Here is an 18071-nt window from a genome sequence, read left to right as displayed (position 1 = left end):
GAACGGTGTAAATACTATTCAGAATATTATTTTTTTTTGGGTCGGTATTTGGTTTTGGAATTCAAATTTTCAGGTTAACAGATATCACCAGAGATGCTCTAAATTTGGCATATCAGAGATGTAATGAGCATTAAATGAAATTACATAAATAAACAGTGCTAAGTTTTTCGAGAAAATGGCAATCGGGGCAGACCCATAATGGTTCATCTCCAAACATGAAGTGAAAGTGACGTGATTGTCATTGTGATACACTACAGCACAGCACACGGTGACACTGTGAAACGTGTCCTCTGCATTTAACCGTCACCCTTAGTGAGCAGTGGGCGGCCATGACAGGCGCCCGGGGAGCAGCTCTGTGGCACCTTGGCGGACCGGGATTCGAACCGACAACCTTCTGTTTATGGGGCCGGAAGGCCACCACTGCCCCATGAGAATATGGAGGGGAAATGGTCTTTCCTTTTTTTTTTGGTAACTTTATTCAGAAAGGTAAACCTTCAAACATGCTATATTCGTTACATTTAAGTGAAATATGTTTATGTTGAAAATAAAACCAAGAAATAAAAAAAAAACCTTTTTCACTATATTCTATTTTTTGTGACATGCAATAGTACTGTTTATATTCGGAAAGCCCAGAAGACGTACTGGATAGGTGGTTAGTGAACTTTCTAACATCACATTGACTCCTATTTATCGGTTGTCTTAGCGCCGTTAAAATACAGCCAGTAGTGTCGTAACAATCCCTCCCGCCACAAAAATTCCACTTCATTCAATTAAAAAGAAAACGAAGTCAGCATACAGGGCTCAAGAGGTCACGCCATCCCAGTCAACCTTTTGCTCCCACTAAGCATAAGAGCAACATTCCGGAGAGAATTTTCTGTAATTTGAAAAAAACCAAAAATCTTCAAAACCCCGCCCCCTAAAATGTAATAATAATAATAAAAATAATAATAATAAAAAAAAAAACACCCCATTATCACCGCTTTATTTCATTCAGGGATTTTTCTCTTGTTGGGGGGCATAAGGTGAGACGGGAGCTCGCCCGGCAGCTCGTGACCTTCCAACTTGACCTTGATGAGATGGTTGGCCAGAGCGAATTCTTCGTCGTCCAGCATGCCGTCCTTGTCTATGTCAGCCAGCTTCCAGATCTTGCCCAGCACGGTGTTGGGCAGTTTGGACTTCACCATCTCCTTCTTGGCGTTGGCCCCCGTGACCTTGCCGTTGACAGGCGACAGGGTGTAGAAGATCTCGTCGTACATGGGCTTGTCACGGGCCACCACCCACTCCACCTCATCGATGCCCTCGCCGGCGCCCTCCCCGTAGCCATGACCGAAAGGCCCGTTGAGCGTGCCATCAAAGGCCCCGCCCTTCACCACCTGGTTGGGTCGCTGGGTCTCCTCCTGCCTGACCAGCACCATGAGCTGGGCGATGTCATGGGCCAACATGTCGTCTACCGAGTCCAGAAGCTTCATCTTCAGGGGCTGGAACTTGTTGAGGTCATGGGCTTGTAGCTGTTCCTGTGCGAGACAGAGAGTCAGTTCTGGCATTTCTAATACATTTATACTCAATCCTGATTGGCTGGCGGACACGTCAAAGCTCTTGGAGCAGAATCATGGATTCATGGCACAAAAAGCTGTGGTTGGAATGCACAAGCAAACATGGTCCTTATCCAGTGGACGTTGGACACGTTTCTCTCTGATTGGCTCTGAACCGCACACAGAACTGGTTCACCCTCGGTCCATCTGGTCACGAATACCAAACAAGAACATTTCTGCACAGATGAAGTACTTCTGACGACAGATGGATGGGTTGGAGAAGATAGAAAACATGACTAACCTGCATCTTCTTGAGGTTGGGGAAGTCTCCAGGGGAGATCTGGTGCTCGCGCTCGATGCGGCCGTAGATCTCGCCCAGGCTGTTGATCAGCTCCTTCTTCTTGTTCTCCTTCCCAAAGACCGAGGGCATCTCCTTCTTCAAGGAGCTGATGATGTAGGCGTGGACCTGCAAACAGAAGAGCCGACGCAGAGAGTTACGGAAGCAAGAACCCTCTAAAAAAAGCCACGGAGAATGAGGAAGGATGAGTGTCCGGCCGCTGACAGCAGGGGAAGCCCGTCCCTCTGACTGGGACACCGGGCGGGGCGGCCGACTGTCAAGGCGAACAGCTGCTGCCGGCTTTTCCCCCTCGCCGTTTCCTTTAACCGAGGAGCCGTGACACGTGCACGCAATTCTCGGGCCCAGCAGGTCCGTCAGAAAACCATCTCGCCAGCATCTGCAGGGCTGAGATCCACGGCTGCTCGGTTAAAGGTTAGAAGGCGAGAGGAACCAGTTTGGTACCAGTTCCGTGAGCCGGACTCGTTCGGCACATGTGTGCATTTGCTTACTTTATGAAGCACTCGACTGATTGGCCGCCGCTTATCCTGTATCATTTGCATAAATGCGCCTCATTGCCCAAAGTATCTGCAGGGAAATCTGCATAAATGGATTTTATTCGCTTTTGGAGGTAGTAGCCTAGTGGGTAAAACACTCGCCTATGAACCAGAAGACCCAGGTTCGAACCCCACTTACTGCCATTGTGTCCCTGAGCGAGACACTTAAACCTGAGTGTCCCTGTAACTACTGGATAAGGGCGTCTGGTAAATGCTGTAAGTGTAAATGCTTTTTGAAGGGCGCCAACCAAGACTCAACCAAGAGAGCATAAGCTACTTTTCAGAAGTTGGACATTTCTGCATATAAAAATCCTTTTACGACTGGTAGTTTTGATATTTTCTGATTATGACGCCCAGAGGCTGGTTCAATAATACACTCCACCAAACAGAACGCATATACTGGATTAGAATTGGTATTTCTGGAAGAAAATCTCACCAGGATAATATGAGTCTTATTAATTTCAACCCCTGTCCTGCCACAAGGAGCACATCCTTCTATTTCACTGTTGACTGAGAGTAATCAAGGTGGCTGATCAGACGCCTCGAGTGGCAAGGGAAACCGCCTGAGGCTGAAATGCGACCCGCAGGTCACGACGGCCAAGATCACCTCCCAACACGAGCGGAATGAAGAGCCCTGGGTTCTGAAATTAGCACCAATGGCAGTCGTTATGAGTGCAGATACCATCGATTTGTGATTGTGTCTAGAAGCACCCTGACGTCAATCTATTCATCTCCTGCCCAGCAACTCCCCCCCCCCCTTCCCTCTCCACTGGCACTCTGGGTCCTGGCACTCGCCAACACAACATCTGGAGGCGCATGAAAGACATACTGCAAGGAGAGAATCCGCAGACAGTAAAGTAAAATATGAGCGCGGTACGTGGGGTGTTGCCTTTGGTATTATGATACTGGCGGCGGCTCCTCGTGGTCTGATCAATCATAAATGCTGTCGGGAAACTGGAGACTCGGCTGAGCTGTACCATGACTCAGGCCTTTTTTTTTTACCTCCTGTCAATACATCACGTGAAAAAGAGTGCAAAGTGTTGCCAGAAATGTGACCTTCAAGCCACAATTGTCGAAAAATGCATAAAAACAGAAAAAAAAAAAAAACGGCTAAAACTCATAATTACTCCAAATGAAATAGGTTTTGTACATAAATAATTTGCATTTTGAGACAAGCCGTTTTAACTAAAATCTAAAAAAAAAAAACGCCCAATCTGGCAACACAGAAGATCTTGCCCTGACTTTAATACCAAGTCTGGCCATTTCTGGAGATAAAAATAAACGCTCAGGTTTCCCAGCAAATATTTCCAGGCCTTGAAGCAAAGCTCACGAGAGCCGCTTCCAAATCAACGTGCAAAATCCATCCGGACGGCAGAGACGACGAAACGGAACAGCGCGCTGCCGGACTGAAAAGGCGCAGGCCGACATCTCCGCGGATCAACAGCGGAGGACGTAGTCAAGGTCGGGCAACGTAAGGCCGGAGCAGAAGACGTGGCGAGCACACATCTCCTCGCTCAACCTGCTAATCCACCAGCACAACAAAGGAGGCTCTTGTACCTGCAGCCATTTTTTGAAAGCTTGTCAACTGCAGTCGATTAAGTAAATGCCCGGCCGTTAAAGGTTTACGTCCTACAGGAATTCACACTGCGTGTCCTTGGTGAAAGCATATCCACGGGATTGTTTCTAAAATTCTAAATTGCTTTGATCATTTGCACGTCTTCAATAAGCCAGTATAATAATTACCTACAGTGAAATGTTTAGCTAGAATTCAGTGTTGCCACATTTCTGGAGAAATTGCTCATTAGGAATATACATTGAGGGACTAATTTCTCACCATCTCAGCCGTGATTATACGAATGAACAGTATATACTTTAGAAGAAGTCCTCCTAGTCTTTCTACTATGGACTGACGGACTTCTGGAACATTGTTTAAACCCACGATGACCTGAAAACAATATTTCTCAGTTTGTCAGATGTTATGACCCATAGGTCATGGCCAATTTTGTTTTCCATGAAAGAAGCATTCACAAGCATTCCCCAGTCTTGGGAAATCTCCGGCTTTTTGCGTGAGCGGCCTGAATTTGATTATGACGTGCCTGTGCAGGAAAATATGTAGAGATATGACCTTATTTGACCCCACACAACCCGTTCACACAACGTTCCTAAACAGCTACTTAATGTAGCTGTGATGATCCGGTCCGCCAGGGGTTACTCCGGGTTTCATGTTCGTCCCGTGTTCATGTTTCCTGATCGTGTTCACCCGCGTATGAGTGTACAAAGCTGCCCTGTTTGTGTCTGTTCGCCGTCGGGCCATTGTTTGGTGATGTTCCCCTTGTCCTGTCTACCATGTATTACGTATGCGTCCTTGTTCCGCGCCATGTCCAGCCCTCGTGACAGTAACATTACTAGATATCATTCAGCCAATGAAACCAGAGTTTGCATTTTCTACTGCAATGTAAAAAATCCCTGGCAAAGGCAAAAAAAACTTTTGTGCAGGGCAGCTGGGGTCACCTTGGCGAGCCGCGCCCTCTTGATGAGGTCGTTGAGTTTCCTGAGCGCCGCGTTCCGCGGGAGGGACTGGATGTCCTTGAAGAGGTCCTGCTCCTCGGCCTCGAACAGCTTCCGGTTGTCGGGGATGAGCAGGGGCTGCGACCAGAAGGAGCCGATGTAGACGCGGATGACCTCGGGTGTGTTGACGATCTTCCCCAGGGACCACATGAGGGCGCCGTAGACCCTCATCAGCTGCTGGGTCTCGATTTGGTCGGCCTTGTTGAGCACCACGCGGATCTTGTCCTCGTGGTTCTTGAGTGCCCGGATGACCTCCGAGAACTCGTCCGAGATGTCCAGCTTGTGGGCATCGAAGAGCAGGATGATACGGTCCACGCGCTCAGCAAACCACTCCAACACCGCAGCAAAGTCGTAACCTGGAAAGATAATAGGAAGGAGTCAACCTGGAATCATCTAAGCCTCCAAACTATGACCTCATAAGAAGTGGTGTTTGCAGGAACGATCCATCAGAGCAACAATATGGATTCACAAGCCTGTTATTTTGGGTGTGGTTCATCATGAGCTCACGTCTGCATGATGCTCCTCACCGTGCAATCCCAAACCTAGAACAACCAGTGGCCTCTCAAACAAACCCAACGTCTATCTGTCCGCCCCTCAGTCCTAACTTCCACTCTCCATGGACGTCTAAACAAAGAGGGCAGTCAGGAGAGCAGTTTATTTATCTTCTCATGACCTTCTGGGAGCTGCGGAGGAATCCCTGGATAACGCGCTTCGCATTAAACGGGTGGCTGAGAATCTAATACGAATGGAGACGGTCGAGAGAAGTTCATACAGACGGATGATGCCGACTGATCTACTGAGTATTGATCGAATGTATTTGCATTGCTAATATATTTATGTAAAAATATGCTAAAACAGTCGGACTTCTCAAGAATATTATCATGGAAAAGGTCTTATCTTCATATGCCAAACATTAAAAATTAAAGTGCAAAGATGCCAGGTACTGATTAAAGCCGGGCTCTCTCCTGCTGGATTTAATATTCCCGACGAGAGATAATGGGCTCGGCGATCTGGCGCTTTCCCGAGGGCCTTCACAACAAGCTGTCAGGATTGCCTGCAGCTGGGCTCCACACCGGAACTCAATCCTGACGCCCCATAAATGCCGGAAGTTTCCGCCCGTTCGGGGTCGCTGGCATTTTCGTGAACTTCAGTTGGTAACACTGTTTGTAATTTGAGTTCTGGCAATCGCCACACGCCTACGGGTTAGTTTTAGTTTGTCTGTATTTAAGTTAAATTGTTTTCGGCCACCGCGCCATTGTTTATTTGTGTTTCTTTATTGTTTATTTGTTAATAAAACCCCTTCCCGACATGTCAGACCTCTGCGCTTCCTTCCCCCGTAAGTCCGTAGTCGTGACAGAATGCCAGCGACCCCGAACGGGCGGAAACTTCCGGCATTTATGGGGCGTCAGGATTGAGTTCCGGTGTGGAGCCCAGCTGCAGGCAATCCTGACAGAGGGGGACCCACGTCACTTCCAGGGGGGTGAGAAGCGACAACAACGGCGGCGTCCCTCCAGCAAGGGGATGGGCAGCCTCCAGCCCGAATGGCCAGAGTACTGTCCCTGGGAGTTGATCGCACCCTGGGTCCAGGATGTCCGCAGGGTGGACGACCCTCGGAGTCACAGGTGGGAGGACACGGATGACGAAAGCGACAATGACGTGGATTTTCGTTGGGCAGTCAGGGCCGGGATGGCTCCACCCAGCGCGCGCGTCCGAGATTGTCGCGACATCCGTGAAGATCCACGTGACTTCCGAGGGTATGAGGTCGACACGGACCAACACGAGGATGACGCCGATTGGGCAGTCGGTGCCGGGATGGCTCCGCCCATCGTGCCCGTCCGTTGCGAGGTCCGTGGAAACCCACGTCAGTCCCAGAGGTGCGACAACAGTGAGGAGGAGGACAGCGATGCGGGCGTTAGCTGGTGGAACAGGGCGACAGGAGGTCGCCAACCAGCAACTGCACTGTCGGAACTGCCTCACAGGGAAGATGCCCTCCCAGTTCCAGTCGCCGACCCGCCTTCCCTCTGCTCGGACGTTCCCCAGCTGAACGGCAGCGCATCACCAGCGCCCCCGCATGCTGGAGAAGACGTCCACCACCCCCCACGCCACAACGCCCACCACCATCTCCAGCGACGCTGCCTGGCAGCAGGGAGAGACCGACAGGAGTTTTCGGGACTTCCAGCAGAGACTGAGGGCGGAGTTTGATCGGCCAGAGCCTGAGCCAGGGATCGAACTCTGCCCCTCCACCACATCCAATGCCAGTCAGGATCCGGGGCAAGAAGACCAAGCACTGGCGGGCGACGAGAAGGTCGCGCCTCCCGAGATCCTGGCTGTGCCCCCTGAGGAGGTCCCGGAGTGCTCAGAGAGGGAGCCAGACGACCCTCTCTTCTGTCTGTCTCTGTCTGTGTGTGTGTGCGTGGCATATGTGTCCGTATGTCGCCCCCACTTCCCCTCTTTGTGTCCACCAGATGGTGACCCAGCAGCAGAGCCGAACCCCAGGGAGGGAGTTCCCAACCTGACTGCACCGGTCCAAGGCGAGGTGGACGAGCCCCAAGGTACCCCTAAGTCCAGCCGGGGGGGGTGCTCCCCCAAAGAATTTTTTGGGGGGGTGCAGTTCGGGTTGGGGACTCCTCCTGAGGGGAGGGGAGGTGGGGAAGCGATGGAGCTGGGTCCTCCGGTAGCCAGTGAGGAGGGCGGGCCAGGCATGGGCCTGCGTCTGCCTCCAGAGGGGTGGAGCGCCATAGAGCCCCCGGGTAGGCATGAGGACCCAGCTGGGACAGGCAGGAAGAGGGCCTGCTTGTCCCAACGGATGCAGAAGGGGCTAGCCGGATGGTCTGGCAATGCCCCCCCCTTGGCACCAGGGCTGTGCAGCGAGAGGGGCTGCATAGTCCCAGAAGGCACCAGCCTGGGGTGCCTGGAACAGTCGCCGGAGGCTCTGGGACAATCTCCCTGCGCGGTGCAGGGGGTGACACAAGACGTGTCAGAGGGGACATGTGGAGACAGGGCCCACACGTACCCAGATGGATCGGCCCTGATTATTGTGTGCAGGTACGGGAGTCCGGGGCCGCCATGCGGGACCACGCCGGGGAGCCAGGGCCGAGGGTCCGGGGCCGCCATGCGGGACCACGCCGGGGAGCCAGGCCGAGGGTCCGGGGCCGCCATGCGGGACCACGCCGAGGGTCCGGGGCCGCCATGCGGGACCACGCCGGGGAGCCAGGCCGAGGGTCCGGGGCCGCCATACGGGACCACGCCGGGGAGCCAGGCCGAGGGGTCCGGGGCCGCCAAAGCGGGACCACGCCGGGGAGCCAGTGCCGAGGGTCCGGGGCCGCCAAGCGGGACCAACGCCGGGGAGCCAGGCCGAGGGTCCGGGGGCCGCCACGCCTGACCACGCCGGGGAGCCAGCCCGAGGGACCGGGGCCGCCACGCCTGACCACGCCGGGGAGCCAGCCCGAGGCACCGGGGCCGCCACGCCTGACCACGCCGGGGAGCCAGCCCGAGGCACCGGGGCCGTCACGCCTGACCACGCCGGGGAGCCAGCCCGAGGGGACCGGGGCCGCCACGCCTGACCACGCCGGGGAGCCAGCCCGAGGGACCGGGGCCGCCACGCCTGACCACGCCGGGGAGCCAGCCCGAGGGACCGGGGCCGCCACGCCTGACCACGCCGGGGAGCCAGCCCGAGGGACCGGGGCCGCCACGCCTGACCACGCCGGGGAGCCAGCCCGAGGGACCGGGGCCGCCACGCCTGACCACGCCGGGGAGCCAGCCCGAGGGACCGGGTCCTCCAAGTGGAGGATACAGCAGGGCAGGAGCCCTGTGGTTGCCGCCGTCCGCCCCGCCGCCTCCACTGATGGTGCTGTTGGGGCTCCGAGGACGTAGCCCTTGGAGGGGGGGCTCTGTCAGGATTGCCTGCAGCTGGGCTCCACACCGGAACTCAATCCTGACGCCCCATAAATGCCGGAAGTTTCCGCCCGTTCGGGGTCGCTGGCATTTTCGTGAACTTCAGTTGGTAACACTGTTTGTAATTTGAGTTCTGGCAATCGCCACACGCCTACGGGTTAGTTTTAGTTTGTCTGTATTTAAGTTAAATTGTTTTCGGCCACCGCGCCATTGTTTATTTGTGTTTCTTTATTGTTTATTTGTTAATAAAACCCCTTCCCGACATGTCAGACCTCTGCGCTTCCTTCCCCCGTAAGTCCGTAGTCGTGACACAAGCCGTGTGGGTGGAGCAGACGACCTTCCTTAAGAACCACATTTTCTGGCCCTGGCAACACCAGCCCACTTTCAGCTGTGACAGATTTAAACGTGAAGCGCTCTAAAGGCCTGAAATAAAAGCACTTTTTTTTAACAACAATCCCACCATAATGAATAAACGTTATTTAACATTTTTTTTTCTGTTCTGGCACGAGCTGGATGGTTCTGGAACACAGGCTTCACACAGTCAGAGGGGGTTAGAGCGTTAATGCGTCAAATCGCTGGCATGGAGCATGGCGCCGGGGCTCCCATGCCTCGGCAGAGATGGAAGGGGGAAGCCCCATCTCTCGCGGCTCGCCAGTTTCACTGGGGCCTTTATTGTGGCCCGCGGCGCCTACTGATGAAGCAGGGCCGAGCATATTCCACAGCGGGGGACAATAAGGGCCGTGAAACCGGCACGGCGTTACGGCAGAAACGACGTGAGAGAGGGGGAGGCGCAGAGGGTGTTAATGCCCCGCGACCGGCGGGCCGCGACGTGGCCGCACCACAAGGGCCTTGTTAAAGCCGCGAGAAGCTTTTAAACAACAATAATAATTAAAAAAAAAAAGGGTCCGCTTCCTTTACAATACCTCCGTACGGGCAATTACGCAGCGAGCTATAACCACACTCCTCTTCTGCTGTAGCTGTTCACAGGGGGGGAAAGAGAGACAAACAGGTGAAATGATGCACGAAAACAGCTGAGTTCTCTGCAAGGTCCGGACCAAAAGAAGGCGCGGCTCCACCGCGGGGTTGCCAGGTCAGCGGATCTCTTCCGTCCGAATAAATACGGACGTGATTTATTTACCGTGGCCAGAGGGCTTATGCTTCACGCACAGAAATTTTCATCCATCTTCAAAGACCGCAGCTATGCAATCAACAAAAAGCTGTACAATTAGCATCTAAATGAGCGAGATTCAGAATTTTATATGCAGTACGACAGAATAGTAAAAATTATGATTTTTCACACTAATTAGCTTAAAAAAAAATAAAAATTTAGTTTACACTGAACCCTTTTTTTCACAGTGCTTATAAGAGAAAATACATTTTTGACCCTTGGGCAAGTGGGCTTTAAAATCTCTTGCAGTCTAAACTATTTGTAAAATTAACTGGTTGGACAACATCTCAGATGTCCAACAATTGACAACAACTCAAAGGCTCCGACAGGCACACGATAGTGTCAAACGTCACAACATTTCTGCGTACAAATCTGGCAGAATCGGCAGCAAGAGCAGCACTGGCTGCACGTCAACGGAACCTTCCAGAAACGTTCCATCAGCTGCGGTTCTCCGAGAATAACGCGGCTGAGAACAAGCATTCAGTATTCCTCCTGGGTACTGCCAGCATCTGTCTGGTCCATTTAGGAGCCTCTCAGTACAATTCCAACAGAACTAAACAACGCTGATTTCCACTTATTTATGCAATATGTTAATAATATTAACAACAACAACAATAATAACATTTTATTTACAGAGTAAAATAAACTAACCAGCTCATGCAGTTAAATTGGACATAATAAAAAAAAAACATTGTAGAGTTCTATTATTGTATTTTCCTGACGTTTCCGATTCTCAATTAATCGATAAGATGATCAATTAATAAAAACAATCGACAGAGCTGAGGTCACATGACTGAGGTTGGACGCGAGGGCCAGCTGGAGGCATGTACACACTCGCAACCAAGCTGGCAGCACGTGGCGCATTGCTCGGCATGGACTCGGGGAGTCGCCCGCGGCCACGGGGCATGTCCCGGCCGCGGCCCGGTCTGGCACGGGCGCATGAACACGTGATCTAGCATCGCGATTCAATTCCTTTTTTTTTTATTTGTATTTTTTCACATTAATTGACTAATATGGCGATTTATACATTCTATGCCATTTATACCAAAAATCTAGGCTAGTGCGTTGCTCGTGAAATTTTATTTCTGAAAAGAGAATAGGTGGGGGGGGGGGCAGGGCGGGGCTCGCAAAGATTGCACGCGTTGGACGCTGTCAAAAACGGCATTTTTTTTTTTTTTTACCGGCACGAATGTGCGTGTAAAAGAGCCGCGGGCGGCCGGGCCCCTGGTCTGGCCGGTTTCACCACAGGTGGCCAGCGTCAGGAAAAAGATTATTTAGGGGTTTTACAGTTGAGTGAGGCGAAAGTGACGTGATTGTCATTGCGAAACACTGCAGCGCAGCACGCAGTGACGCGGCGTAACGTGTCCTCTATATTTAACCATCGCCCCTTGGTGAGCAGTGGGCACCATGACAGGCGCCCGGGGAGCAGCGTGTGGGGACAGTGCCTTCAGGGGGACCACATTTTTCTTGCCATCGACAAAGTGTAACACACTTGCAACGTAGCCTCATATTTTGAAGTCAGAAGGCCGACTGTATGTTGACGCAATCTTGCACAAACGTCCCCAGACGCCAGACTTTGCCGCTGAGCAAAGCGCCGTCCCCACACGCTGCTCCCCGGGCGCCCGTCATGGCCGCCCACTGCTCACCAAGAGTGATGGTTAAATACAGAGGACACGTTTCACCGTGTGCACCGTGTGCTGTACTGCTGTGTCTCACAATGACAATCACGTCACTTTTTTTTCTCTTTTTAAACCATGTAAAAGAGCGGCGGCCAGCAGGTGACGGCCGAGTCCCTTTTCAGGATTTTTCGGATGCCACGCCTGCGCCACACACAGCGTCGGGTCAAATGTCGAGTCGAGGCGCTCTCACCGGTCACACCGACGTGGCAGCGGTGGGTATTTCACATCGCAGCGGCGTCTCCTCATTAAAGCGCTCGCGGCGGCCCGCTAATGAGACAGCGTCCCTCACGCCGAGTCCCTGTCCCCGATCCAGAGCCTCCGAGTCCTAGAACGCGCGTAGCTGTGGGCTAATGAGCGAAACGGGAGCGCGGCGAGGGCAGCGAGGGCCAGCGCGTAACGCGCATTCCAGCGTCTGGATATTTCACAGGTGACCCCGCTGTGTCAACTTTCATCATCGGAGAAGTCCAGACTTTTCTAGGTGCATCTTCACCACGACAAAGCTGTACCTATGTCTTCACTGCATCGGTTAAGATGAAATAACATTGAATACAATAACTGAATACACTGGTATCAATTATCAATGTCAATAAACATCAGCATTTTTAGATCAAATAAACCCTAATTCTGTGTTAAATAAGGAAGCGTCACTAGATGAGAACATGACCTGCAGATTACATATCGCCCCGTTATTTTTTCAAGGCGACCTCCTATTGAAGACCAAAGAACATTTAATACATGTATTAAAGGATTAAGGAAGCGGCCCCGTAATCAGAAGGTTGCCGGTTCGAATCCCGATACGCCAAGGTCCCACCGAGCAAAGCACCGTCCCCACACACTGCTCCCCGGGCTCCTGTCATGGCCGCCCACTGCTCACTCAGGGTGATGGGTTAAATGCAGAGGACAAATTTCACTGTGTGCACCGTGCGCTGTGCTGCTGTCTGTCACAAGTGACAATCACTTCACTTTCACTTCAATGTATAGTACAGTGTTTTGCAATAATCCATCAAACCGGCAAAATCCATAATGCTTTGATTTGTCACACCGATCATTTAAGAAATCGTCTTGTGTTTATTCTCCAATCTTCAGTGCAGGAAGTGGAGTTTGAACACGGACCTTCTGGCCACACCCCACAGTGGACCTGAAAGCAGGAGCAGCCTGTAATCTGTGGTGTCTAAACGTCCCCATTCTCCGCGTGCCAGACACTAACTCGTCCCCATCCATTACGTCCCGTCCCCTCAGGCGGCCGAGGTAACCGCGCGGGCGCACAAAGCTGCCCGGGCGACGATTTCACTGGCAAATCACGGGCCCCGAGTCTGGCGGCATGTGACCGGCCACTAAAGCCCTTGCATAACGCAGAGTTCACCGCCGGCCGCGTCCACAGCGGGACGAGCGCATGCTCGCTGCCAGGGAATCCGGCCTCGGGGCCACGCCGACTTCATCTCCAGCCAGGTGCCCGCCGACGTTGCCAAGTATGCTTATTAAGCAACTCGAGGCATGCCTTTTCACGGCGTCGCTGGAGAATACCGGCTGATCTCAAAAATGTTGTTACTTACCAGCAGCGCACCCCCAAAAAAACCCTCCAAATTCCATTATTAACCGTAAACTAATTCTGTCATTTACAGCATTTGCCAGACGCCATTACCCAGAGCGACTTACAATCAGTAGTTACAGGGACAGTCCCCCCCCTGGGACACGATGGTAGTATATTACTATAAAAATCCGTAAAGCAACTCAATTAAATGAAGCGACCCTTTCTTCCTTCTTTATTTCTTTGAGTGACACAGACAAAATGGGGTTACAGAGCTCCAGGAGATGGATCTGGCAGCGGTGGCCTAGCGGTTAAGGAAGCGGCCCCGTAATCAGAAGGTCGCCGGTTCGAATCCCGATCCACCAAGGTGCCACTGAGGTGCCACTGAGCAAAGCACCGTCCCCACACACTGCTCCCCGGGCGCCTGTCATGGCCGCCCACTGCTCACTCAGGGTGACGGGTTAAATGCAGAGGACAAATTTCACTGTGTGCACCGCCAAGGTGCCACTGAGGTGCCACTGAGCAAAGCACCGTCCCCACACACTGCTCCCCGGGTGTCTGTCATGGCCGCCCACTGCTCACTCAGGGTGACGGGTTAAATGCAGAGGACACATTTCACTGTGTGCACCATGTGCTGTGCTGCATTCCCGTTCCCAACAGGCACCATCTTGGTCAGGGTCATTTCATTTCAGACCAGGCGTGTGTTTGTGTCCAGCCGGACATCAGCTTCCACCGAGGACTTTAGCTGCGGACGCCGGCGGTCTGAGTCCTTTTGTTTTGCGGCGGCCGTTATTCACTCCGCACTCAGCAAAGTCCATTAGGTGCCGGGAAGCCCACAGTAATCGGTGGACGTCAGCACTTCCCTTTCGGCCGCGGGGCCGCTTCTCTGGGAATGGCGCGGGCGGGGGGGGGGGGGGGGGGGGGGGGGGGGGGATTAGAGCGCTTTCAGACCGTGCCGGGCCCAGGAGGGACGTGGCGGCGGAGAATACGTCGCCGTATTTCAACCCAAGTGATATTATCACGTCCGGCAAAAAAAAAAAGGACGACGGCCATGGTGGGCCGAGGAAGAAATTGCAATGTGGGGGGTCACCAAAAATGATATTAAATGCATAAAATCCCCAAAACACACCCAATAGGATCATCTAAACTCTGTATAATATTGTGAATCCTGTAAATCTTCGTACTCGATTCCTATCGTGTCAGGTCGGTCGGAAAGCCCGACCTTCCGGGCTGTGGTGCCGTCAGGGGACGCACGCATGGACACGGGGGCGAGCGGAGGCGGCGTCTGTCGGCGTGGGGGGGGGGGAGGATACCGATACTTTACATAGCAACTCAAAGTGTTCGGAAAATCGAGATAAAAATCCTATGCCAAGTGTGCGCCCCGCCCTGCTGTGTGGGGGCGGGGCTTCGGTGGCGCGCCCAGTGCACCAGGCGGACGCGGCGTTCATCAGGAAACCACTCGTGGCGACGAAGCCGAAGCCAGCGTCCGGAATACGGCGGACTCGAATTGTGCGGCGGTGGCCTAGCGGTTAAGGAAGCGGCGCCGTAATCAGAAGGTTGCCGGTTCGAATCCTGATACGCCGAGGTGCCACTGAGGTGCCACTGAGCAAAGCACCGTCCCCACACACTGCTCCCCGGGCGCCTGTCATGGCTGCCCACTGCTCACTCAGGGTGATGGTTAAATGCAGAGGACACATTTCACTGTGTGCACCGTGTGCTGTGCTGCTGTAGATCACAAGTGACAATCACTTCACTTTACATTATCAGTCCGATTAAAACACTCGTTGTGACGTGAAATATTTTTTCACCAAAATGGACGTGAGCTTCGGTGGTCGACTGCTGCTTCTCTGGTGTCACGTTGCGCACATCCTGTTTTCCAACTCGCCCCAGTTTACGGTTACCATCAAATATGCGCGCTTCCTCCGGGGGGCCCGCGACTTCTCCCCGCCCGCCGTACAAGCGGAGACTCCCAGACGCGGCGCTGAGTCCCACCCGCGATGTTCCGTGCGTGTTTGCGGTGCCGGGCGTTACCTCGACTGATCCGCTGCTTCTCCCCGGACAGGATTCCCGGAGTGTCGATCACGCTGATGCTTTCCAGGACGGGGTTGGGCAGCTGGGCACAAACGAACCTGCGGGACACAAGAGCCACGTCCCGTCATCTGCAGAGCACCGGGGACCGATGCCAAACCCGGAACGCCGATTCTCAGTCCACAGCGGGACAGCGGTCACATGACACTCGGGTTCAATTCCATTTTTATTATTATTATTATTATTATTTTTTTTTTCTGCAAGTCATGATTGACAGCTGTCGATTTAAACCCGCCCTGTCGCCTCCCTCGCTTCTCCACCGGGCCGGAAATACAATCTGAGCGTCCGCGGCTATTAATACGCAGCTATTAATAATCCGGACGCTGCAGATTACATGGGGACGTGGGAACTGTGACGGGCTCCTCCGACAGGAAGTGCCCCCCCCGGCGATAATAACACGGGGCCCAACACAATATTCACATCGCTGTTAAAAAGGGACTTGTTCGTACACGTACAGCGTCCATTCGCACAGTTCCTCATCAAGGCCACTAATAAGCGAGACCCTATTACGCTCCGGATAAGTACGCGACATTCCCACGCACCTGTTGAGGAAGGCGTTCCCGAAGGCGTTCAGCTTGCGGAAGGGCTTCTTGGGGTCCACCACCAGGGCGTTACCGGGGACCAGTCCCTCGATGTCCCCGTGCATCACCGCGATGAAGGAGTCGGTGGTGGGCTCGGGCCCGATGCGCATCCCCGGGAAGTCCTGCTCCAGCAGGTACCTGCACAGGAGGTTTTATTAAAGCCCAACACCGCTTTAAATGGCCTGGAAAACGGCGGAAACAAGTATTTTACCGTATTAAACTAAAAAATACAGGCAAATACCGTGAAACCAGTAAAATAAAAAAAAAAAAAAACAAAGATTACAGAATTTTGGTCTTACTGCCCATCACTAAATACTAATAACGTTAATAAGTGGGATTGCAAACACATCAGTGACTGCATGCAGGATACATACGTGGGATTTCGGGGCGATTACCTCTACGGAGAGATAATAACACAATTATAACACCGCCTGACGGCACGGTACTGATGAAAATACGCCTTATTGTCATTAGCAACAGCGGTGACAGTGGGCTGCACATGGGGACGGCATTGGACTGTCCCGCACGGCTGTGACAGGAGGGACGTTGTCCGTGCTCTTGCGTCCGAAGCGAATAACGTAGCGGGGGACACCGACGACGCTCCCGCAGATCATAACGGGACAAGCCTGCAACATTTATGGGGGGAATTGTGCAGTTTTAGGGGCTCAGCTATACAGGTGCCATTACGTTTGGCAGACGCCCGTATCCAGAGCGACTGCTTTTATGTCACCATGGATGAAGAGATCAGTTCTGGTTCACTAGGACCCCCAACTATGAATACAATCTTTTTATTCACTCTGTTCTAGTTTCTATACAGAAGTCAGACGAGAAGAAGGTTACAAGTTCATCTAAATATTCTCTAAAGAGGAAGGTGTTGAGCTGCCGTGTGAAGGTGCTCGGTGACTGAGCTGGAAGTTCATTCCACCACCGAGGGGCCAAGACGGAGAAGAGTCTAGATGAGCGTCTTCCTTTTACCTTCAGAGATGGAGGGACCAGGCGAGCAGTACTGGAGGCTCGGAGTATACCAGGTGCAGTGCGAGGTGTAATAAGGGCTGTGAGGTAGGATGGTGCTACTCCATGTTTGGCTTTGTAGGCCAGCATCAGTATTTAGAACCTGATGCGTGCAGCTACTGGGAGCCGGTGGAGGGAACGTAGCAGAGGGGCGGTGTGGGAGAATTCGGGATTACCGTTCGAAAGTTTAGGGCCATTTACAAACAGTTTGGTGCATTAAAAGACATCAACTGGGCAGATAGGAGCTTCATCAGCAAGCAGAACGATGCTGCGTCTCATTCATTATTATAAGGCGTCCGGTGGTCCTGCTGGTCCTACCTGATGAAGCTGGTCTTGCCCGTGGAATACTGGCCCACCAGCAGCACCATGGGCTTGTTGTCGAAGTCGGCGTCCTCCAGGGCGGGCGAGTGGAACTCGTGGAAGCGGTAGTGCTCCTCCAGCGGCAGCAGCTTGCTCTTGTACAGCTTCTTCAGGCCGTCGCTGACCGTCTGGAAGACCTCGGGCTCCTTCTTCCTCCGGTCGTCGGTGCCCAGCCAGCTGAACATGGTGCAGGTGGCCCGGGCCGTTCGGCGGCGATCGGTGGCTTTTCGAAACGCAACAAACACGATGTATGGACATTTAATTCATGCAACTATAGCATTATTCTCCCTGGCTGCAAGGTCGCATCATTAACGCTTGAAGATGCACATTTTTATTTTACCGACAATTATATAAACACGCAGTCTTTCATTGGAATATGAGGAGGAGTCCCCACCCCCCCAAAAAAAGGAAAAACGTCCAGAGACGGGGGGACAAAAACGCGCGGCGCGGCGGCGACAAATAAAACAAAACGACGGACGAATCGCGACCCGCGGCCGTGGAACGCTGCGCGGCGACGGGCTCCGCCGGCTCCTCCGCTGCGGCGGATTTAAGAGCGCCGGCCCCCCCTGGAAGAAACCCGATCCGAGAGGAAGTGCCCGACTGCTGGCAGAGCCCCGCCCAGCGCCACTGGCCGGGCTGTGGGCGGCGGAGAGGTCGCTGCAGCGCCCCCAGTGGCCGTGGCGCGCAATCGCCCACTGTAAACATTGATATTTACTGCATCGCCGTCGTTAATTATTGCAAGAACTGGAATAGAAGGGACGGGACTGTCTT

At 53.1% G+C, this 18071-nt stretch overlaps 1 protein-coding gene across 1 annotated transcript; it reads right to left on the bottom strand.

The window, feature by feature from the left end:
- Positions 1–346: 346 nt before the first annotated feature.
- ehd3 (EH-domain containing 3) lies at positions 347–17923 on the bottom strand. The gene is made up of 6 exons (XM_028953377.1): positions 17259–17923; positions 15891–16067; positions 15292–15389; positions 4935–5347; positions 1834–1998; positions 347–1514 (listed from the first exon to the last, which is right to left on the bottom strand). The coding sequence occupies exons 1-6, from the start codon at positions 17483–17485 to the stop codon at positions 987–989; spliced, it is 1608 nt and encodes a 535-aa protein (XP_028809210.1). The 5' UTR covers positions 17486–17923; the 3' UTR covers positions 347–986.
- Positions 17924–18071: the final 148 nt, after the last annotated feature.

The sequence above is a fragment of the Denticeps clupeoides genome, chromosome 14, assembly GCF_900700375.1.
Source record: "Denticeps clupeoides chromosome 14, fDenClu1.1, whole genome shotgun sequence".
In the NCBI taxonomy this organism is placed as follows: Eukaryota; Metazoa; Chordata; class Actinopteri; order Clupeiformes; family Denticipitidae; genus Denticeps; species Denticeps clupeoides.
This window is presented reverse-complemented; position numbering and strand designations above follow the sequence as displayed.